Source organism: Eurypyga helias, unplaced genomic scaffold (genome assembly GCF_000690775.1).
Source record: "Eurypyga helias isolate BGI_N326 unplaced genomic scaffold, ASM69077v1 scaffold16386, whole genome shotgun sequence".
Taxonomy (NCBI): Eukaryota; Metazoa; Chordata; class Aves; order Eurypygiformes; family Eurypygidae; genus Eurypyga; species Eurypyga helias.
The window spans coordinates 15,283-38,894 of record NW_010254866.1 but is presented as its reverse complement, the minus strand read 5'-3'; the positions used below and the strand labels follow the sequence as shown (position 1 = coordinate 38,894).

Sequence of the window (23,612 nt, the reverse complement as noted above, 5' to 3'; positions counted from 1 at the left end):
GAAGCCTCCTACACAGGGATATATGCCTGGGCCCTCCTTTGTGTTCAGTCTGCTGCTTGTGGGAAGTGTCACCGAGCCTGTTCAGCTCGCTAAACAGGCAAAACCTCATCTGACAGCAGTTCGCTGCTGTGTTGAACTGGCCCCAGAAGGGCCCAGTGAGAGCTGTTGCTGGTGCAAAGAGGAGGGAAGGAAAGGGGAATGGAGCTGCTTGTTTTGGTAGGAATGAGCAGTTAACCATTTCACGTCTGTTGCTGAGCTGAAGTCTATGAGAGAAACTACAGGAAAACTTGGAACGGTTGTGACGTGATTTGGGAGTTTCTTTCTCTGAGGTGACTGTAAGATCACTGTTCTAATTAGAAGCGCTGACATTGTGTCCAAAACTGACAATATTCATTTAAGCATCCACTTATGAAAAAGTCTGGTTTATATTTAGTGCTAAATTTTCTTGTTGGCATAAGGGGTGATTTGAATCTAATTTTTCAGGTAGCCTGGCATTTACCTGCCCAGGCTTTGGAATCTTCTTGCCATCTCTGCAGACCTACAGGAAGCATGAGTGATTTAGGCACCTGCTCCTCATTATGCATCTTTGAGGAAACCCTCAAGGCAGATTCATCCCGAAGATAGAAATAAGAAAAATCTTAGGTGTAATATCAGTGCTGATACCCTGTTTTTCATTAAGGTCAGGATTACACAAAGCACTTCAGTTTATGCATGAGATCTTTTGTAATATGCATTAGCCATGTCCCATCCCCCCCTCCCCCCCCTTGTTTTTTTGCAGTCAGTGCATGTTCTTGTCAGAACACAGAGTTACTAACTTGCATATTTATCTAGAACAGAAAGAGCCGTTCCCAAGTAGCATAAGCTACAGGTTTTGGGCTAAAGCTCTGGCATTGGAAACATGTCAGCCTGGCCGTGGTAGTATGAACAGCTTTGATTTTTTCTCTGCATGGCCTCTTCCCTGAGTTTTGCTGCGTTTTTATAGCCCAACAGTAAAGTACTGTTATCGAAGTGTCACTGGTTAAAGTTTAAAGTTGCTCCCTTTCCTCTACCCTTTCCCAACCTGCACCTGAACCAATCTAAAGAAACAGAGGTGATAAATGTTTGGTTTATCTCTTAATTTTTGTAAACTTCACTGGGCAAGAACAGTGTCTTTATGGCTCAGGAAGTTAGTTGAAGCTTAACTACTGCCTAGGTATGTTTGGTTCGAGTCATGAGTCTCTTATTTTCGTTGCTTTGACAAATAATAAAAACTTAAAGATCACAGTGTTCTAAAATAAAGCTAACAACATATTACTATAAAAATAATTTTGTTTTATGTTACAAGTAATCTGATTTTAAAGGATGAGTGGTAACTTTGTATTCTTTAACAGAGGTCACTTAACTTTTTTAGTGCATACAAAGAGGCAAAACTATGAACCTTTTTTACTTCAGGCTTTTTTTCTTTTTCCTGCAGGGGTAGAATAGGAAAGAGTTTTCCTCTTGATTTTTCTTAAGTTTAGCTGGCAGTTCTGTGCAGAATTTTGTAACTGAATCTTGTCTATTATATTGCGGGTTCAGAGGTGGTACTTTTCAGTTTTCTTGGCACACTAAGGTTATGTTAACATGTTCAATCTTGAGTTTCTGTTAATGTTCTGTAGTGACACATTCGTATACTTTTGGGCAAAGATTTGGAGTGAGAGGGAATTTCACTTTTGCTAAGTGTTAAGCAGTTTCTGAAAAGATGGAGGTTAGTAAAAAAGTAAGTTAGTAAAAAAGGTTAGTAATCACAGATTCTTGTAAATGTTAATAGCCTGAGAAAATGGGGAAGAGCAGTTCTCTTTAGCTTAAAATCAATTGGTAACTAAAATAGTGAAGAGTTAGAGTGACTATTGTCATTTTACAGAGATCAGTAAAATAAAACTTCTAAAGTATATTAAGACTGTAAACTGAGTAAATTAATATTCATGTGTATAAAAATGCATGGATTTTAGGTGCTGCTTGGTACTAAGGTAGATGAAAGACTCCTTAGTTTTGTCAGTCTTTCTCTGTCTAAAGCTGAATAGCAGTGTCAACTTTATACTGTTTAATAATGCTCATAAACTTAGAGGCAGATAGGTTTGTGCAGAAGTGATGCTAGAACAATTGCAGGTTATTTTGAAGTTAATTTCATTAGTGACTGATAATGAACTGATTTGAGTCATGAGTTGAAATAAACTTACTCTCTATATTTCCTGATTAGAGAATACTCTCAGGAATGTGTCTGTTGTCACAGATTAGGTTTTACTGATCTAAACCTTCATTTAAAAGTGACTTTTGTACCTTGAGATTCAGAATATGGAGGTACTTCATTCAAAAAACCATCTGAAGGTAACCCTGCATCAAGAAGACTGTTGCATTCAGGTTTTATTGGTATTTTATTTTCTTTCAAGGGAATTTGGCATTTGTTTATGGATATTATTACATTAACAGTGGTCAGTGTGTGAAAATAATCATGGTAATGTGAAATGCCTTTTGCTACTTGTTCACTTTCTGCAGGGGAATAAAATTATACCCGGATATCAGTCTAATTCTGTTTCTGTGAAGCTTACTAATTCACGAATACTGGTAAAGTTGAAATGTTAAAACTCCTAGCTGTAGTCCAAAATCAGAGAAATTAACAGCCTCACTTCTCTGACTCAGTCAAGTTTGACACTTCGTGGTAGTTTTATGTGTCAGTATTAACAATTGCATTCATCTCTATCCAGGTAATGTGTTTATGCCGTGCATTTCATATGCTAAATTCTCATTTACCTCATACCCTGCAGATACTGGTGCATGCAAAACTTTTGCTTTCACCCCAAAACAGTGAAATAGTCAGTCTTAACAGGCTCCTGGGTTTTGACAGTGCTGTACTTTACAGCTCGTACCACAGTCATTGTACATGAATCTTGGAGGGATGCAATCCTGTTTCCCATTTCACAGAAACTTACCCTTTGCAATGGGGAGTTTCTGCTGCCTCTGCACTCTGGAGCAGTTCATCGTCTGGCTGTGACCCCGGGGGTGAGTGCCCTGTCTTGGCCAGCGACAGAGGCTTCTCTTGGGTCAGCAGGCCTTGGCCACTGGGTCGGCACAGTTGTGCTGGGAAGCCAGAGCTTTAGAAAGATCCAACGTGGTGTTCTGTGTGTATATGAACCATTTTGACCACAGGGCAGATCTGAACTTGGGGCGACACTTGGTCTGAAGTTTCCTGAGCACAAAGTCTGTGTTGAGGCTTCGAGACAGAGAACAGAATCCTCTTCCTTGCATTTACACATCGGGTTGTTTCATGCCATCAGACTTTTCAGAATAGTTCTTAAAATATTTTTTAGATAATGGTCTTTGACAATATTTGACAGCTACCAGCTAGTTGAATGTGAGCTGGAAGACACCCACTTCTTCCAAAATCAGCTTGAAGTGGGCTTAGTGTGCAATAATAATAGATAATGAAAGACTCTCTAAATAATACTAACTTGTCAGACTTTCAAAACAGTGAGGATGTGGTTCATTTAAGCAATTGATCTGTTGCTTCTATAGAGAAAACTTTGATCAGAAATTCTAAATGTGAAGTAAGCTATGGTGTTCTCTCTGACCAGGTAATGCTACTCCTTCAGCATTTCTTTAGTTACTTTTTCTTTTTTTTTCACCAGCTTTCTGCTTGTGAACTGCTACCATTAGGAGCTCAGTAGGAGCAAAAGTCTATGTTAATTTGCCTGACTGTAACTGCACAATTAAAGCAGTTTATCAGCAGGGGTTAGGACAATCAGTGTGTTCGGATGCTTCATGTTATAAAATTACTTCTGTTGTTCAAACAGATACTGTAATTAGTGCATCATTTTAAACTGGTTTTCTGCAGGGCTGGCTTGGAGTTTCATCTGATAAAATCCTCTGGTTTTTGCTACTTAGCTAGGCATATATTTTGTTTGCAGGACTCTTCTAAGGTAACGGATCTTACTGAAATGTTAATGCTAGGAGTATATCATGTGAACGCACTTGTGAATACAGGTGGGGGGAGGGGTGGTGGTTGTTTTTTAGGGGGTTTTTTGTTTCATCCGTCAGTCCTGTCAAAACTCAGGTTCACTGGTGAACACGGAAGGAGAAAACTCTGCATTTACAATTACTACTACATACTAGCATTTAATACCTAATTCTTACATAAATGAACGAGTTGCTTCATGTCAGATAATAAAGATTACTGCGTGTTCTGTCCCTGGCACATGCATAATTAGATTTCTTAGGATCGTTTCATGAGACATAGTGAGCCAGTCTTTAAGTGGCAGTTAAGTGTTAAAATATGGTCCCTCGTCTCCTCCCTTTTCCAGTTATAGCACTGACCTTGTTATGGCACTCAGTAGTGCCTTATGATCTTACTCAACTCACTTGTCCAGCTGAAAATGCTGGGGGGAGGAGTGGGTGGGGAGGGGTGTGTTTGTGGCCTGGCTCTCTGAGAGCTTGGGGTGGTGCTGGGGCCAGGCCCAGTGGAGGAGCAAGGACTTGTTAGTTGAGTGAACCTTTTCAAGTTGTTCAATTGGTTGCAAAAGGATGTAGTAAGACAACAGTAAGAGACAATCCAAATGTTTTTTGTTCCATTAGGCCAGAGCTCTCGTGAATAGGTATCAGCTGATGCGGTGTTATTCTAAGTGGTTTATTCTTTGCACAGTACGTTACAGAAATCCTCTGTCTTCCAAATGTCTGTTTTCAACTGTCTCTGCAGCAGAGATGCCAAAACCTAAAAATAAAATTCTGTATCTCAGGTTGGCAGAAAGAACAGTTGAAGGAACAAAAGTTACGTTACGTTGAACAACACAAGATGGACAGCTCTTGGGGCCCATGAAAGGTTGGGAGTAGTGACTTAGTTTAGGGAAGACAGCATTCTTCTTAGATTTCTCTGGTTTGGTTTTACCAGTTCAACTGTGTCAGCAAAAGGTTGTAATCTGTATTGACTAGTTCAGTAATGTTTCCTCCAATCCTTAATTCAGACCTGACATTGTCGTGTGGCTACAATACATACCAACTCTTCAAAGATACTTATTAGAGCAGGTCTGGAATTTGCTTACAATGACCGTTCTAATTTATCAGTTTTTAATTTTACCTTTTGTTTCAAAATTGCTTTAAATCAACGTGTTAACTTTTTTAAAATTCACACAGCTTCTTTTAAACTGTTCTTCCAATTATTTTTGTAACTAATATGTATGTATTAATGTTTTCATTATGGAAAAGAAATATTCACCTCAAACCACTGTCAGTCAATGTACCTATAGCACAATTTAATAGACAAAATATATTGTGGCAATTTTATGAAATAGCTGCATTTCTTCTCTCCACAATTTACCTCCTCCATTTGACTGTGAGAAGTGGCTATGAGTGGTTATACTGTTTCTTATATCTTAGAATAATTTTAATTAAAGTTCTTAGAATGTACTTGAATTAAATCTTTGTGCAGTTTAAAGGAATAAAGCTATTCTGATGCCTTTTGATTTTAGCATTCAATTTGGCATTATATGAAAATATTATTCCCTCTTAATCTCTCTTTTTGGTGTGGGTAGTGTGGGTTGTTTTTTTTTTTTCAGTAGGAAGAGCAGCCTGTTTTAATAGGTTAGTGAAAACAGAATTCAGTAACGTATCACTTCAAGATGAGTGAGGGCACAAAGGATCATTCTTAACATTTCCTTGAGCCAGTGGCTGTATTTCTTTAAAAGGCCCCTGCTGTTGGTACAGAGCTTTGTTTCAATTTTCTAGTGGCCAACATTTCTGGAAATTGTATGAATTGAGTGGAAAAAGTGCGTAAAATGAGAGTTGCACTTTAATACCATAGGCCATGTTTTCTGAAAAAAAAATGCCATGTGGAAAACTTCCTTCCACTCTTATGTATTGCATTCTTTCTTTCTTTCATTCTTTCTTTATGCAGGCAGGGATATATTAGACAATATAAACAGATACTAGGAAAATACGTATTTTCAGTGTTTATTTCATTTTCCTTTAATGGCAGCTAGAAATGATTGGATTCTACTTCAGCAGTTTTTAATTCATCAACTTAATTTTAGTCAATTGGCTATACTGTGAATGTCTTCAGGCCTTCATGGTGAGAAATAAAATGTGATATTTTTTAAAAAAACTTTTTTTTTTGGTGGTGGTGGGGTTTTTTTTTGTGATGGCTTTCTTTCTGAAAATATTTTCCCTGTCACCATTTGAATCTTCTGAACAACTTCAGTCAAGCTTGACAGGCACTTCTTTTCTTTGGGTTTAAAATTTTTTTAAAATTAATGGGTAGATAGAGGAGAGGCCTAGTATTGAGTTTCAGTCATCTGCTTTGAGTAGCTTACAGAAAGCTATCAAGCTGTTGTCTCTTGTTGAATCAACAGCTGTATTAAGAAAGGAGACTTTGGGATGGAATATGAAGATGTAAATAGAAACGGCCTTAAAGGGCTGGGATGCAGGAGGCGTAAGACCACAACTTGGAGTTACTGTGGTATGGTGAGATGTATGGAAAACACAGAACCCAACCAGGAGCTGGACTTAAATATTTCTCCTTATGGAACAACTTTTCTAATATTAAAGCTTGGCTGTATACATGCAGGTCAGTTGCATCCTCTGCCTGCATTTTGGCTCCCCTCTAAATCCCTTCCTAGGAAAATAAAAAATAAATAGGGAAAAACATGTGTGTGTGTCCCCTCCATCCTGTAATCATGTTAATTTTATTTTTCTGCAACTAAATTCTGAGCAGTTGTATCAAGATTTTTTTTTTAAAAAAACTACCTGATCCTTTGACCTTAACAGGAGGATAAATATTGAGTAGTTTCTTCAAATCCATTATTTTGTATAGGTACCCTGAGTATAATGAGCGTATACACACAAGCAACAGAATGAAAGCAAAATCGGTTTACAGAATTAGGCTATATTTAAAGATACTGAAATTTCTGCCAAACAGGGAGCACAGTGAAATTTCATTTGCCAGTTATGTTACTCTTAATGTTCTTTAATTTAGCAGACAAGATAGTTTGGTTATAATTAAGCTTTTCTAATATTGTTTTTCTCCAAGTTTGTGACATAAATAATTTTACTCTGTAGTTCCTTCTGTCTTCACTGCCTCCATTTTTCCTGCATAATTCTTCCATAAACAATCTCTGGGATGCAGGAAAACTTCATGCTCTAAATGACATCTTGTGTGTGTAATACAATTTTGAATATATGCAATTGAATTTCTTTTTTCCCCGAGTCTTTTATTCAGGTTTTCTGGTTTTCTTAGTGCTGTTTCTTTCTTACCCATTCAGCCTTTTCTATAATAAAACAGGGTTGGGAACAGATGCTTTCACAACTTGTTGCAAAGAGGACTAGTTTAATTTAAGTAAAGATTTTACTCGGGGGGTAAATATGTTTTTCTAAACCATCCTTTCAGGATCTAATAGAAGAATGAGGTAGCATAAGAAATGTCAGATCTTAACTGCAAGAGGTTGCAAGTTCTCTCTCCTCCCATGAGCCTAACCCTGTCATACGTTTTCCATCTGACTTTCTGTTAGAATGAATGACCTAGTGTAGATCTGAATTTTCCTGTTTTGTTAAAAACAAAACCACAAATAAATAATCAAATGTACATATTGGTATAACATCTAACATTTTTGATAAACCAAAAGACATTTCTTGGAAACTGTTAACCCACTAAGAAAGCGATCTCATGGGACAAGAATGGAAGCAGTGGAGGAATTAGAAGCCCCAGTACACTGAGGTAGAACAGAAGAAACTGGAAGCCCATTTCAAAATCTATCTTATTTTTTTTGACTAATTGTTTTTTCAAAACATATTTCATAGACCTTTTTTTTTTTCTTCTTAACCTTTCTTTCAGTCTTACCATTTCACTTCTGCATTAGTACTCTCTACACAACAACACTTCTATTAATGTACTTCATGACCATGGAAGAGCATATATAGAACTAGTCATATACTAGTTCAGTTATCTTAAATATTTGTATGATTGATTGTCCTGTGAGGTCTGACCTTAATAATATGGGTGAGTATTGACCTTACACACATGTTCTGCCTAGAAGTAAATTAGGTGTGGAAAAAACAAATCTCCAGTATCATCTTTTTATTGTTCTATGTGCAGCTTGCTTTTTTTAAACTGAACAAAATAAATCCTCATGCTTCAACAGAATAATTTGAAGTACCGCACATACAGTTGAGATTACATTAATCTGAAATATTTAAATACTAACACAGAGGCAGGCTACCTTGTTTTATGTAAGAAATTATGTATTTTTTTGTCTTCAGAAAGTTACAGATCAGGCATACATCCACTATAACAATATATGTGTTATTTTTCAGTGCTGACAAGTGATAATGCCTCCAAATCTTCCAAGTTTTTGAGTCTTTGCACCGTACTGTTTTAATTATGAAAGAAATAGATGCAGGGCAGTGAGGCCCCTTTACGTTTGCCCACACTGTATATAAGCATGCCACTTAATGCTCACACGGTAGCTAAAACTGCATTTATGCATTCCTTCTCTTTTAGGAACAGAACTTGCCTTTTACCTGGGGCCACCTTTCCTTTCCTTTTTTTTTTTTCCCGGTGATACTACAGTTGTTGCACAGGTTATCATGTGTTAGTAGCCAGTACCCTTCGCCTTTCCAGCGTTGTGTCAGCTCACTCACTATCCATCACTGCAGGAAGAGATAGTGGCATGTTTCTTGCTCTGCCCTCTGCTGGTATAGGAACCTTCTCTCACTTACCATACCTGTGGCATAATACTTCTTACTACCTCATGTTAATATAGCTTGTCACCATTTTTTTAAAGAAAACAACTCGCTTCTGCTTTGGAGTAAAAACAAAACAAAATTGAATTGCTTAAATAGTAACAGTGGGGTTTTGATCATGATTGAGTGAAATTAGCTGCAAATACCTTGTGGTAGATAGTTCTTTCAGAGATGAAATTACAGCAGAGAACATGTTATAACTCAGCTGCACTTTGTGTCAGGTTCTGTTTTATAAACGAGGGTTATTCTTTCCTCTTTAAACTTCTGGAATTCACAGAGATTTTCATAGCCACCATTATTTAGAAAGTTGGCTAAAATAACATTTTTTAAAAAGCCAGCAACACTATAGCTGATCGTAGAGAGTAGTGCGTAGGTGCACGTTACATGAAGAATAGTGAAAAGAAATTTCTTTCAAAGTACTGATTCTTATATATAAATTTTCCATACATGTCTCATTCTATTTTTTCCACGTTTTTATCCTGTTCTACAAAACATTTCAAACTTAAAGCAGCTGCATTAAAGATGGAACATTCTAAGGAACAGTGCTCCCTCAGGTATATATGAATATAAACTACTGCAAGTATTTGTTGGTATTAAATCTTCAAACATTCCTCTGCATGTCTGATTTCCTGGAAAATTTTTAATGAAATTTGGGGACAAGAACACATTTGCAATTAACTTTGCTTGCCTTCATTTTTTTTTTTTTTTAAAGTGAATTGTGGTTAAGCCATGAATGTTTGTTTTAAAAACAGAAAGGCCTTCTATTATGACAAAAATTTAAAGTTTTAAATAAGTGTACTTTGTTCATGCAGGCCTTTGTTTAGATTAAAAAGTTATAATAAATCTTTCTCATTCCCTAAAATTTTGACACCCTGCCTTTTTTTTACTAATTTCATTTTAAATATTGCCAAATTTAAATTATGCTTCTGTGAAACTTAGCTAGCCTTATTCACAGTTTAATAAAAGCAGAGTTGGTAAGTTTCTTCTGTGTTGTGTTCATTATTTTTTGAAAGACTGGATACTGGAATGTATTACTTGAAGTTACTGATATCTATTGTTTAAAAATGTTAAATGTACATTTAAAAAATGTTTAGTATGCTCTCCCTTTTTAGAAATATCCCTAAGATTTATCTTTGGGATAATGAATGTCACTGATGTAACAGAGTACCTGTGTAATGGTGACAGTCTTCTTACATGCTCTCTGTGACTTCAGTATTGAGGCCTTGTCATCTCCTCCTCTCTGCACTTCATCCAGTAGCTCTGCTTTGAAAATTGCAACTTCTGTTCCTTTTGTAATGTTTGATTCTTGAATCTTTTCTTCATCAGTATTTAAAAGTGATTTTTAACACTGAAGAATTGCTCTCTTGTCCTTTGGAGTGATTCAGATGGAGTTTCTATGTGTGGTGTCTGTTTCACTTTTCATAAAAAATACTTGGTGGTTTAACCTTCATGTTTTATCTGTTTAACCTTTGAAAGTCACCAAAGAATACTGAAGCTATACTGTGTTTGTAGTACTTCTTGTTCCACTGTTCAGTGTGGAAAGGTACTCTAAGAAATCACCTTTGTTTTGTAGACTACAAAATAAATAACTTTTTAGAAGTATGAGGTTCCAAAACACGAAATCCCCCAAAAGAAGCCTAAGTTCTTGTTAAGTAACCACAGAAAACATAATAGGCTCTACAGTATGAAGTCTTTTCCCATCTTCTTGAAAATGCAGTTTGTGCTATTCACAGAATTGAGTCTGTCTACTGTTTGTGATTGTTTTATACAGAATCTAATAGTGCTTTACAGCTTACACGTTTTAATTTTTTTTTCTTTAGGAAGAACAGAACCGAGGCAAACCCAACTGGGAACACCTGAATGAAGATTTACATGTACTTATCACTGTGGAGGATGCTCAGAACAGAGCAGAAATAAAACTGAAGAGGGCTGTTGAAGAAGTAAAAAAGTTACTGATACCTGCAGTAAGTATTTGTATGCAAGTGTTCTGTTTCCATTTCCAGAAGTTACCTCTGAAATACAATTAATACTGCAGCAGCAGGAGTAAGCCTGCAGAGCAGCATCCTAAGATGAGGTTTAGATATTACTTTGTAATACTCTAGTGACCTTTAAAATCTTTCATCCCTGATCGAATTATTCCTCAGAAGAGAATCTTTTTTTTTTTTGTTTGAGATGTAGATACAGGAAATTCTTATCACCTTTAAAAGACAATGCAGAACTGTGGCAAACACTAGGTTTTTCAACTTCTTTAGGTATAAGAATGCCTCACTTTAAGGCTGAGGGAATATGACATGCTTTTATATTTCACTTTGAGATGATTCTCATACTTTGAGAAGACATGTTTTTTAGATCATCACATTAAATACCTTCCAAAAAGAACAAGACCTTTGAGGAAAGCAGTACCAAAAAACTTTGCTGTCAGTATACTGGGAAAAAATAAACACAGTGAAACAGGAAGATGGGTTGTCTTTCTCATTTCCTGATAATATAAACTGCAGTCTGCCCAGCAAATGACTTAAAGCCTTTTGCAGGGACCAGAATTGCCCTGAGAGCGCCCTTCTCCTCTGTATTCTCACTCAGAGCAAGGTGACTCGGCGTGGCTCTGTAGTGCATCCCTTGCCATTAACTCACATCTTGTGCTGATTTTTTACCACCACTTTTGTAGTATTATAAAATCATAAAAATAAATTACCTTTTTTTCGGTGGAGGAAAAATTTTCCGTATTACAAGGAAAAATTGAGATCATCTTGTGAAGAAAGTAGTAGGTGGTATTAAAATGACCTAGTGATTTTGGGTGCTTAGTGAATGTTAATAGATGCTGGCTGAGAGGAAAGTTATAGTGACAGATGCTGTGTAAGCACACTTACTCAGAACACATTTTCAAAAGTTACCCAAGATCAGGAGAGACAATTTTTTTAATTAACAAAATATGTTGCAATGTTAAGTAGGAGGTATGGGGAAAAAAAGGAACTTAAACCTGTTCACATTGCACATTGTCAGTCTAAGAGCAGAAGACAGCTAGAGGAGGCAGATCTTCAGAATTTATTCATTTACTGAAGAGATCTTTAGCACATTAGATTGAGTTTATAGTCAGGATTAGAAATGGTAATAAGAAAAAGACACTTTAAATGGGCAAAATTTGAAACCCTTATATTCATTCTCAAACTGTTATGCAGCAAATAAATTTTTTTTAAACACTAAAAATAGTGTTTTTTAAACACAGAGGTCAAACTTCCGTGTGATACAGAATTAATTTTGTCAAGTGTCTGTTCATTCTTCTACTTCTCTCGTGTTGCTGAATACTATGACTGAAGGGGCATGTTCAAGATGACCTGGTAGGTCACGAAACCCCCAGTACGTCTGAAGTAGCCATGGGTGTACTCTGTGGATCTTAGTATTGCACTTGGGTTTTGGAACTGTTGGATGGGTGTGTTTTGAACCTCCAAAACAGGAGACTACATTAGTAGTAGCTTTTCATTGTGATGGTGTCAGACAGCTCTTTGTCTTGAAAATATTCTGTCTCATTTACTAACTTAATCAGTTGGGGGAACTCTCTAATCCTGATTAGTTTGAGAGTTTTTTTCCCCCTTTAGAAAAAAACACCACCCCAGAGCTAACTGTTGTCCAAATATAGCATCAGTTGAAAAGCACTTTCATTAACACCTTTATATATGATGTGTAGGCATAAGAGGTTTGGGCAGTGCTCATTATGTGCACAACAGTTAAAGGTCTGTTGGCTCTCATTTCTGAAAATTATGCCTCATTGATACAGGCATGTGTAGTACATACTAATGAACTAATATATAAGTGAACTTGGGTTTTTGGCACTGCCTATTGCATCTGTTCAATTATTATTAAAAATGGCTGTTAAATCGAATTAGGTTTCAGGATGCTTGAGAGTTGGAAAATTCTGTTAGGATTAACAGATACGAATAGAAAACTTTTATGATGGAAGCTGTAAACCTTTAAATCATCAGGGTAAGCGTAAGGAAAAAAAGTAGTACTAGCTAATTATAGTGAGATTGAGGGAACTGTGGATGTTGGAAGATTCCAAAGATGCTCCAGAATGTATGCATGGAAAATCAGAAGTGTTCTTTCACATGGTAGAAAGCCTGAAGCTATTACTGTTCCCCAAATAAGTGTCGGGTTTCTAGTTTATCTCTATCCAACTTGAATAAAATTTGAGATTATGTAGGAGAGAAGATTCAGACTCATTCTTGCCATACAGTAGCAATGCTTTGGTTTTCTGAGATGCACTTCAGAAAAGCAAGCTAGTGTTGGAGATAGGAATAAGTTACTAATTTATTGGAATAATCAGTTATTTTTATACTCCAGATATTAAAAAGCCTAATTACACTTCATAGCAACAGTGCACATACAGGGACATTTCCAAAATGGATTTCCATTTGAAATTCACTTGGGTGAGTGGAGACTATTTCAGTAGTAAAGTGTGTTTCTTCTCATCTTTATGAATCTGGATTACTAATGATTTTTTTCCTTGTGGATGTGAATTACTGATTTCCCTTTCCACTTCCTCTTGGATTTTTAGCAAGATGATGTATAGTCAGAATGTTTATCTTCAGAAATAAAAAGGACAACTTGAGGCAGACTGGCCGAACAAGCTCGTTTTTTTCCCTAAGGAAAAAGGCCAAACCTTTTCTTTTTTTTTTTTTTATTATTATTATTTTGTATTTAGTTTACATGTCTTCAAGATGAAACTTTTTTTAGTTTTGACTGTATTTCAAGTTCTATAGGACTAATTCCTTTCCTATTCCCATAGTTCAGTGAGATACTGGTCATTATCTGGACATGCAAGATCATACAGTACTGCTTCTTTCATGTTTTTCTCCAAAGAAAAACAGGAAGAATAAAGCTGTCTGCAGGCTTTTGGGATCACATTGAGCTGTACCGTCCTTATGCCCCCTTCTGAAGTGAATCCTACACACTATTGATCTCTCTTCATTGTGAGATCTTTTGAGTGTTTGCTATTTGCAAGAGTTGAGTAAGGATGGGTGATTCTCTTGCAAAAGAAAGACAAAAGATGCCCTGGATTGTGCACTGCAGAACATAAGAAAAAATGTAGAGCCTGTGTAAGGGGGATGTAAGTAATAAGTATAGCATACCAAGTTACAGTGTCATTAAGGGTTTGGAATTGCTCTTTGAGGCCCTGGGCAGTAGGGCTGAATTCCTCTCCTAGACTAGAAATATGTAAGGCTTCTACGTGTCCTAAGAAATGTTGAATAAACTCTCCTAGCTGAATACATTTTCTAGATAATCCTTTCGTTATACAGATGTCCGATTCTCTTTAGTTACTAATTCACCCTTATATTAACTGTTCTTATATAAGATGAGGCACATGCAACAGAATTAAAGTTTCAAGCAAATACTTTTTACCACTTTTTCTTTTGTGTCCACATTCTTCCTTTCTGAGTAAAAGATAATTTCTGGCTTCTACTTAACTGTTCTAGTTTGGTCTGGAACCAGTTTTTTTTCAAATTCTTTGTATTGCTCTTCCTGCATTGGGGCAGCTGTAGTTGTACTTGGTTGCTGTCTCCATCTTGTCTGAAGACAACTGCAACATAGTATAGTATTAGTGATGCTTCATGTCAAACTGTGTACATCATTTGCAACTCTGATAATGGAATTTAAAGATTATGATGGGTAGGAAATAATGTTTCAGTAGAAGATAGTTTAATTTTGTTACTACCTTTGTTCTTGACTGTAATAGTGTTTTAGACTTTTCTGTCTTTAATATCTTTAAATTCAGCACAGTGGTATGGGGGAAGTATCATTACTTAAACAACAAAGTATTGAGCTTAATTAAAATAAATCCTGTAGCAATATTGATTTCATAACGTCAAAATCCTTGGAGTAGATTAATGTCAATGATTTTTTTTGAAGGTAATTCAAACAAATAAAACTATGCTATACAAGAGAAGATAATTATTTCTTAATATGAAATAACATTAATGATGACTTGAAGTAGATGGGAGTCAACAAACAACCAATTGTATAATGATCTTTTTTTTGTATTTTGTAGCAGCTTTATGTATTGGGCAACAATTACCATCAGTCTCATAGTGTTCTCAAGCATTTCATCTTGTTTAGTAATATATGTTTCAGTGTTGCAGTTAAGGAATTTAAAAATGGAGTAAGGAAAAGATGCAAAATAAAGATGTTACTAGAACACAGTTGCCACACCAAGATGAGTATATAGTAAGTTGACAGGGAGTCCAAATTACCAAAACCTAATAAGCCATTTAACAGCAGAGGAAATTGTGGATAATTCTTGCTGTATGGAGGAGCTGAAGTTGGAAATCAATTTTGCCAATCTTCAGGTCAAAAAAAAGAAAAAAAAAAGCCCCAAACCAACAACTACCACCAAACACACCCCCCACCCCATCCCCCCCCCAAAAGACAAACCAAACCCAACTTTGCAGAGCTAGAAAGCCTCAAATGTTAAAGCAGTAATACCAAACTGGCCTGAACAGTGCTGGTTTAACTGATGTTACTATCTTTTAACCAATTTTCATAGTTGTTGCTGTGACTGTAGTCTGTTTCCAGCAAGCTGTTCGGAAGGTTGAATAAGCTGGAATTAGTGAAACTGAAATAAAGGAAGTAGAGCATCATACACACTCAGCTCTAAACATTTTCATGAACAACAGAGAAAATAGCTATGCTGAACAAATAATAGAGAAGTAAAAATCAGAATAAGAACAGCTGTGGAAACACCTGAAAATTGCCCAAGAGGCTGAAGCAGTTGCTGAAAGTGATTGATTGTGTCTTCTGTAGTTAAGGCTTTACTGTTGGGTGAATTTACTTTGGCCTGAGGGCCTGGTAGGGTTAAGAGCAAGGCACTAATGGAAAAGTAGAAGTAGGAGCAGCAAACAGAATGCTTAGAAGATGTATTAACCAGGACAGTATAGTAAGGAATACTGGCTATTTTTAGAGGAGAATAAGCAACTTAACACTGTAAGAGCTTGTATTTTGCTTTACTTGTAGTGCAGTAGAGAGAGCCTCACCTAGTTGCTCACCAATTCTAGATCGTGGAGGAAATGGGGAAAGCCTGTGCTGATGATGGCTGATTTCAGTATCACCTGTTACAAAAGATGAGACTGAAAAAACCTTAAGAATTTTTTTTTTTATGCCAGAGGATTAACAGATGTAACACACTTTAAAAAACAAAGAATTACTGTGTTCTGTGTAATAGAAGGTAGCAAAATTAAAGTAAATAATGGAAGGAAATCTGGGGATGTAGCATTTGATGTTCACATTGAAGATGTTAGCCATCTTTTCACTACGCAGAAAAAAATTAATTGAATAAAAGAATCAAATAACAAACCATTGACTGTAATCACCATGGAGCATGATACTCCCCTTTTGGTTCAGTGTCTTGAAACATAATACGCCAACAAAAATATCAGCAAAGCATTGTATGAAGATGTAATGCAGACAGCTACAACAAGCGTTTGTGAGCCAGTGGTTAAACAAAAATACCTGTGTTAAATGGGATACAATCTCTGATTTGGTATCTGTTGCTTAAAATTGTGAAGAGGTGTTAGAAAAACACAGTACAAGCATTTTGTGGTTATACTGAATGGCTGGCATTGCTGAACAAGTCTCTTCCATGGCAATCCAGCTAATGTGCAAGGATTTTATTCAGCTGCTTCTTCCAAATGCTCGCTGTATGTTCCTTGTCAAAACAGCAACAGAAAATGACATCTAGTGTTTCGTCTAGTTTAATGTTCTGTACAATGTATGATTTTTACAAGTTGGGACGTTCTTTACAGTGATGGTTGGTATGAAAGTACTCACTAACCATCCTGCTTCTGTTTACTCCCTATTACTAGACATGTTATTTTGATGGCATTTCCATTTTTAGGCACTCCTACCACACATTTTCCTTATGTAACAGCAGAGAATATAACAAAGGGACAATAGTGCTGGCAAATTGTTTTATTTTTCAGTTGTATATTGGAGTAATACTGTACATAATTTGTTGCCCTGTAGCTAAAACTAGCAAAAGCTTGAAATTTGAGAGTTATTGGAAGATTTCATTTGTTTTAGCTATCTAAAAAGCCACAATAAATTCTATTCAGGGAAGTCAAACTTGCGTGCAGCTCTTTATAATTCATTCCTGCATGGTGTGCTGGTTTTACATTTTTGCTTTCACAAGTGAGAACATAGTGCCGCCTTCTATAGTCTCCCTGTTGAAATGTTGGTCATGCTGTGCAAGCCATTGTTTGCTGCTTGTTCAATTAACGTTATGAAATGAATAAGCGATGCAGTAGCAGGAGAAGTAGCTGTCCTTAAAAGGTTTTTAGGAAATTCCTGCATTACATCTGTTTTGTCATTTCAGACACGAGTCTCCCTCAGTGCATGCCATGTAAATGATCTGAAGGGAAGCTCTGCACGTAGGGTAATGAAGCAGTCAAACTTCTTGAGAGTCACTGCTAGATAACATGTGGTAAACTTTTTGATGTGGAGAACAGGTTTTTTTAGTATGTTTAGTGTGTGTTATTTTTAGTAGCGTGAAGCAGACTTCATGTTTCCATGACAGTATGAACCCAGGGCTGCTGCAGGCCTGCCATTCCTTCCTGATTTGCTGTTCTGCTTCCTGGTTCGCATCAGAAAGTCCTGGCTTTCGTGTGACCGTGGAGCCGTCATTTGGTGGAGAGCTTAACCTTGGATTAGCTGATTTGCTATGGAGTCACTTTTGCTTTAGGACTGATAGAAGGAATGGGAATATGCAGCCAGGAAGAAATGGGATTGCAGCAGACTACCCTTAAATAAACTTTAACTTCTGTAGAACCGCGAGTGACTATGTTCACCTGCAGATAGGATGAGAACAAAATAATCAGAAACTCAGTGTAGCAGAATATGACAGTGGAAAACAAGAGGAAAGCCCACCAATATGTAGGTTTTTCTCTTCTGTTTTGCACTGTCCCGGAATGTCTATGACATTTCAGTAGCTTACTAACAAATTTCATAAAGAATTGGTTATGTTGAGCAGTCCTGAAGTAAATTCTGGTGTGCATTTTGACGGTCTTATTCTGCTGAAACTTTTACTCTAATGTAAGTCTCAGTTTTAAAAATGAGGACATGAATATCTTACACCAGTTCACGTAAGAGGTGTTTACATATTGTACTTGATGTGTTACCACAGTGTTAAATTTTTGAGCTTACGCTAGTATTGATTATTAACAAAATGATTTCAGGCCAGCTGCGAGTGTGAAGTGTCTCTCTCCATCATTGTGTACTCTGGTGCAAATTCTGTAGACCGGTGGTTCATTACCACCAAAATAACATCTGTTGATGGAAATGATTTTTTCAGACCATAACTACTACTAGATATATAGCTGATTTGCAACTAAGTCAATTAAACATTGTTTAAGCTCTGTAAAATTCCTCACCTCTCCTGAAATTATCTTTTGTGGTACTAAGGAGAAAAACGAATATTCTTCATGAGAATAATTTTGAAAGGGGATATAAAATACACTCTTTTATATCACATTCATATATTTGTTTTCAACTTTCCATTTGTAAAATGTTGGCAGATAATTAAAGTGTAAATACACGTTTATGATGATGTGTGCCCTCACATATGTCAGTTGATTTTTTTACAAATTTGGACATGTAATCTTAATCAGATGTAAATATGTCTCGTTTTATTAGCTTAAAACTTAGGTATCAGTTCGTACTGATTCTTGTTCTCTGTAGGCTTTCTTTATACTAATGAAATAAAGAAACTCCTTCAGCAGTTATTTCTAAGCACCGAAATACAGCTGATACTCTGAATCTTCTTCTGACATCGTTGGCTTCTAGTTAATTATGCCTACATGCAGTTAGTGTTGAAAACCCTATTGCTTGTCCCCTTTTCCTTCTTCTCAAAAATAATTATTGGAGATGTATACCACACTCCACTGCATTCCTTTATTTAAGATGTTAACAAATGTTTAGCTTGAGAAGTGGTAGATCATAGTTTCTGAAAAGGACCTTGGGAGATTTAAAGTAGTCCTTTCTCAGAAACAAGGAGGCTCTGTTGCCCAAAACTCAGTAGGCACATGCTCTTCCAAAGCAGGATTATGCATTGATTAACTAGACCTCCAATTAGGTTTTACATGGGTTTTGTGTGGCTTCCAGAAATGTGCTTAATTTATTTGGTTTTTGGTAGACCTAGTTGTGGAAGAAAAAATGACATTGAATTATTCTTGTCATTAATTTTTTGATATCTGTAACTTTCTTATTTCTCATTCTTCATCCCATTTTTTTCAAATTGCTTCCTCTGTTCTTGGTTATTTTTCCAGTGCTTCCTGTAGGGCATGTTTGTGTTGTGGGTTTTGTTTGTTTGTGTGTGGTGTTTTGTGTGTGTATACTTTTTTTCCCATATCTTTGTTCTTATTCTATTGATGGCCCTGGAGCAGAACATGTAAGCTGGGTGGGATCTTACATAAAATCTTGTTAAAGTATTTTTCTCCTTATGAAAGAAGTAGATGTTGAAGCTATGATTCTCCTTTTCTACCCATCTTTATCAAGATGACAAGAAAGCAGCAACAAATTACCCATACTTTATTTGCCTTATCCTTCATTTCTAGTTATAGTTGGTTTTGGGTTGGTTGGTTTTCTTTTTTGAAATCACAGCCTTATACCTAAGTGGAAGAAATGCTAATTGTAGGATTGTGATTCCTGGGGAGACAGTATAAAGAGTGGAAATTTGTTGTCCTGCACTTTGAACACATGTTTATACTAAATATTAACCAGACTGTATCAATGAGGTCAGATCAGTTCAAATCATCTTGGCAGTGGTTTCTGGTGGGATCTTAGTAATTGCAAAGATTCTTCTGTGAAGCGATTATGAAGTAACCAGTAAACATTTCCCTTTTCAAGCTATTTAAAGCATTCTTTATTGCCAGTGTTAGTTTTGAAATCTAGATTTCTAATTATACAAAAATAAAACTTGTCATACAGACATCTGGTTGAATGCTGACTGATGATTTATAGTCATCAAGTTGCTCTATATTATGCTATTTTGATTGCAGAACACGAAAAATCCTAAACTTAGGAAAAGTTCCCAGGGTTTTTTACCTACTATTCAATAGAAAACTTAAGTGTTTCTTTTTTAAAACGGTACAGAAATACCTGAACTTCCAGTGGAGGACTAATAAGATTTCTCTTTCTTTCATTAGTTGTTTATAGGCTAAGGCTTTAATATGGAAATATTCTGGACCCTGTTGTCAGGAGAGACATAGGTGGGCATGATATAAGAGATTGGAGCTAACTGTTTTTAATATCTTACATCATTTTGGACTGGGCCATTTGTAACATACTTTAAACATGACTGATAAACTGTACTGGAAAGCGAAAGATTAGATGAGATGTAACTGGAAAGTTGCATTGCTTGGAACAGTTATTAATGAGAGGCATTTAAGACCCCATCAAGTGGTATGGTTTTCTGTGTGTTACTGGAAACAGTGTTGGTTTATGTATTTTTTTTCTCACATGTTTAACCCACTGTAGTATGTATGGTAATGATGTGCTAATTTTTCACTTAATGGTATTTCTTGTCATTTGGAACAGATAAGACTATTGCTATAGTGTTGAGAATACTGGGGGTTTTTTAAGCCTGCACAAGCATGGTCTGTATTTGACTTTCTGTAGTCATTCCTGAAGTCACTGATTGATTTCCAAAAAAGGTGGTTGGGCTGTAGAGATGGACCCTTAAGTGACACTTGCTGTAGGAGCTGCTGTCATAGTGGATGGTAGAGAACTCTGAGAAGAGATGCCTAATTACTCAGCTGTGAGAAAAGCTTCGGGGAAATCTGTTATTTTAAGATCCAAAGGTCAATCAGATTCAGGAAAGATCCACGCTAAAAAAAAAAAATTGCACTTTTAGAATTTCTCTGGTCACAGAAACCGTGTAAATTTTATTGCAGTGTTTGGAAAACAGGTCAAAGCATGTAAGGCCCTGAAGCTGATAAATAGTGCAATTTATTATTCTTATGCTATGCTTTACATTCTATGTATTTTGCAGCTCTTACAAGTAATGTGTTTGTAGCAGTCCCAACATACACATTAATCATCATTAAATAATACTTTCATTACTTACAGTAGCTGGGATTTTTTTAAAAGCACATGAGTGAGTCCCGTAACTAGATCCTGTTAAAAACTAATAAGTACTTTCGTACATCTGAGGCATACAGACTCTTCTAAAAATCCCAGTCTAGGTTACTTTTAGGAACTTGCAAATGAGATGCATGATTGTGTGGATATGATAGTAATGTTCGGTGGTTTAAGTTGGAAATATAGGAATTTATTTTTACTAGAAGTGTCAGTTTGGTTTGGAAACTTTAGAATTCTTTGCTAAGACAACTTTTATGATGATGTAGTTGAGAATAATCCGCAGCATACTCTAGTTCCTGGTTTCATTTATTTTTACTGCATTTTATTCATCTGTTTAATCGGTTTCCTTTAAATCGGAATAATGCTACTCTTTCAGCTCAATTTTAAGGTTGAGGGGAACCAAGGAAATTAGGTCTATGATTAAAACTCATGTAATTAAAAGCACCTGTGGTCTAAGGCATGTGGTGTCTCTTACTGGACTCAGTAAACTCTTGCTGATAGAGGTGGCTCTAGTAGGTGATGGGGGAAAAGCCCACTCGTTTTTGATGATATCAGTTTCAGTTTTTTATAAGCTTTGGTTTTTACTTTAATTTCTTTCACAGAAATGTCCAAGTAGAATCCTGTTTAATTAAAGTTTGTTATCTGGGAACTTTAACTGGCATACGAGCAGTAAATATCGCTCCTTTGTGAATTCTGTAAACATCTTGTGCTACGAGGGAAGCTTACATAAAAAGTAGAAAAATGAAGTTTTCTCTTTAAAGGTCTTTAGAACATCAACCAGTTACTTGTGATTTTTCAAAAAGTAATTTCAGAAAAAAAGTCTGTTGTGATTGTAGATATTAAACAGTTAACATGTCTGTATTCCTCTAAAGCATTATTATTATAATGTATTACCAACCCATACATAATGGACTTAGAAGCATAGAAAGAATGGTGGATTTTTGGGGAGAAGAATCTTTTTTTCAAATTAGCTAGAAAGCATCATTGAACTTAAAGAGTTTTTCCATTGAGTTTCTTGGAAAAGAGAGATTCGTACAGGTGACTTCATACACTTGTATCAGTGTGTGTTGATCCAGAAGAATAAAAGATCTGGTCATCATTTGAGTCTCAGTTTCTTTTGCTATGAGAAGTACTTGGTGCTATAGTCCAGAGCCCTCCTTTTTTAGTGATACCCGAACTGTGGCATCTTAGGGATGCTAACCAGAGCATGTCCCTTTCCTGTCCTTTTTTTGTAGATTTTAGTTCTGCGTAGTTGCATAAGGACAGAGAAGAATGTCTTAAAACCAGAGTATCTTACTGCTTGGAGAGCACTCATAGTCCTGAAGGATCTGATGCGAGTGAAATTGCTTCTTGTCTCAGTAATGAGCAACTTTCTCAAGCACAGTTCTTTGGTACATAAATCTATCCACACTTGCTTTTGGAAGTAGTTTCGTAGGTCTTTTGTAGATTCTCCACCACCTTCCAGAATCTTTGTTATAAATTGCATTCTGCTGCCTCATCTCAAGTACGTTGCTTTTGGAAAAATGTAGGAACTGGTATTTCTGAATCCTTGCAGAGTCCTGCAGCCCCCTCCAAAAGGTGTTCTGGGAAAAGAATCCATAAAATGTTATATGAACCAGTCTGTCACTTAGGCCTCTGTGGTTAACACCTAGACCTCACACTCACAACTACAACAAGGTGTACAAAGAGTAACTTTGGTTGCTTCTATATTCTATGCATACTCAATAGTTTGATGTACTGACTTGCACAAAAGTCTCTGCTACGTTGTTTGCTGGTTATCTTGTCTTCCTTATTTAGGTAAAACAGTTGGGTTTCGTTACTTTTGAGATACCCCTTACTCTCCCTAGTAAGACTGACAGTCTATTGTACCGTTCTGCCACTCTCAAATCTGGAACAGAAATCTTTGTTCTTGCTATGATTTCAGGACTGGTTCCTGGTTCCAAGAGTGTCTTTTGTTGGTGCCAACAGCAACTTGGCTGCTTCATGTATGGGCACTTAATGATGAATGTATCTGGATCTTTAAAAGACTTGCAGCTTTAGCAAATAAACTTCTCATCTGTAAAAGTATTCTTATCTGGACTCTAGCATCCATGGGTCCATTGCTTTGGGAAGGAGTTAAGATCTGTGCTTAAGTAAGATTTGGGCTTTGGATACATTTTCACGTCTTCCCAGTAGGCCAGAGACACTGTCAGTTCAGTGCAGACTTTTGTCTGTCCCGATGTCCAAAGACCCTCAGGGAGGATAAATGGAATCTTTCAGTAATACCAGCAGCTGTTCTGACTCTGAGACCTAGGTCTTTTGGCACCCATGTGCTTAGATGACCTCAGATGCCAGATTTTGAGTGACTTGTGAAGGAACAGTCAACCTTCCAAGTTCTCACATCTGTAGCAAATCCTGGACAATGTTTGTAAGGGAGTGCTCTTTTGTCTTTCCTCTGTGCAGAGGATAATTACTGCTTTTGATAGGTGAACCTCACTCAAGGTCAGATGATGCAGGTCTGTAGATTGCAAATTGGTACATCCAGATCCTGGAACCCAGCTGCATTCCCTGGGCAGTATATCTTGGCAGTAATGGAAAGTGCAGCAATGATGATTTCATGGCAGGAATAATTAGATAGTGAGGGATGTTTCAAAATGAACAGTCAGCACTAGTTGTCCTGACTAGCCTCTTAATTTCTCAGTAGTCCTTTGGAAGCTAAAAAGAAAAGCCACTCAATGGCCACAGGTTCATGTCTCATTCATTTATTTTAT

At 36.5% G+C, this 23,612-nt stretch overlaps 1 protein-coding gene across 1 annotated transcript in view; it reads left to right on the top strand.

Moving 5' to 3' along the window:
* LOC104510799 (protein quaking-B) overlaps nucleotides 1-10,706 on the top strand; it is a gene marked incomplete at both ends in the record, with an annotated part of 42,993 nt that extends 32,287 nt beyond the window's left edge. Inside the window, one exon of the mRNA XM_010153160.1 lies at nucleotides 10,563-10,706. Coding sequence (XP_010151462.1) covers nucleotides 10,563-10,706 — 144 coding nt within the window. The remainder of the gene's footprint in view (nucleotides 1-10,562) is intronic.
* Nucleotides 10,707-23,612: the final 12,906 nt, after the last annotated feature.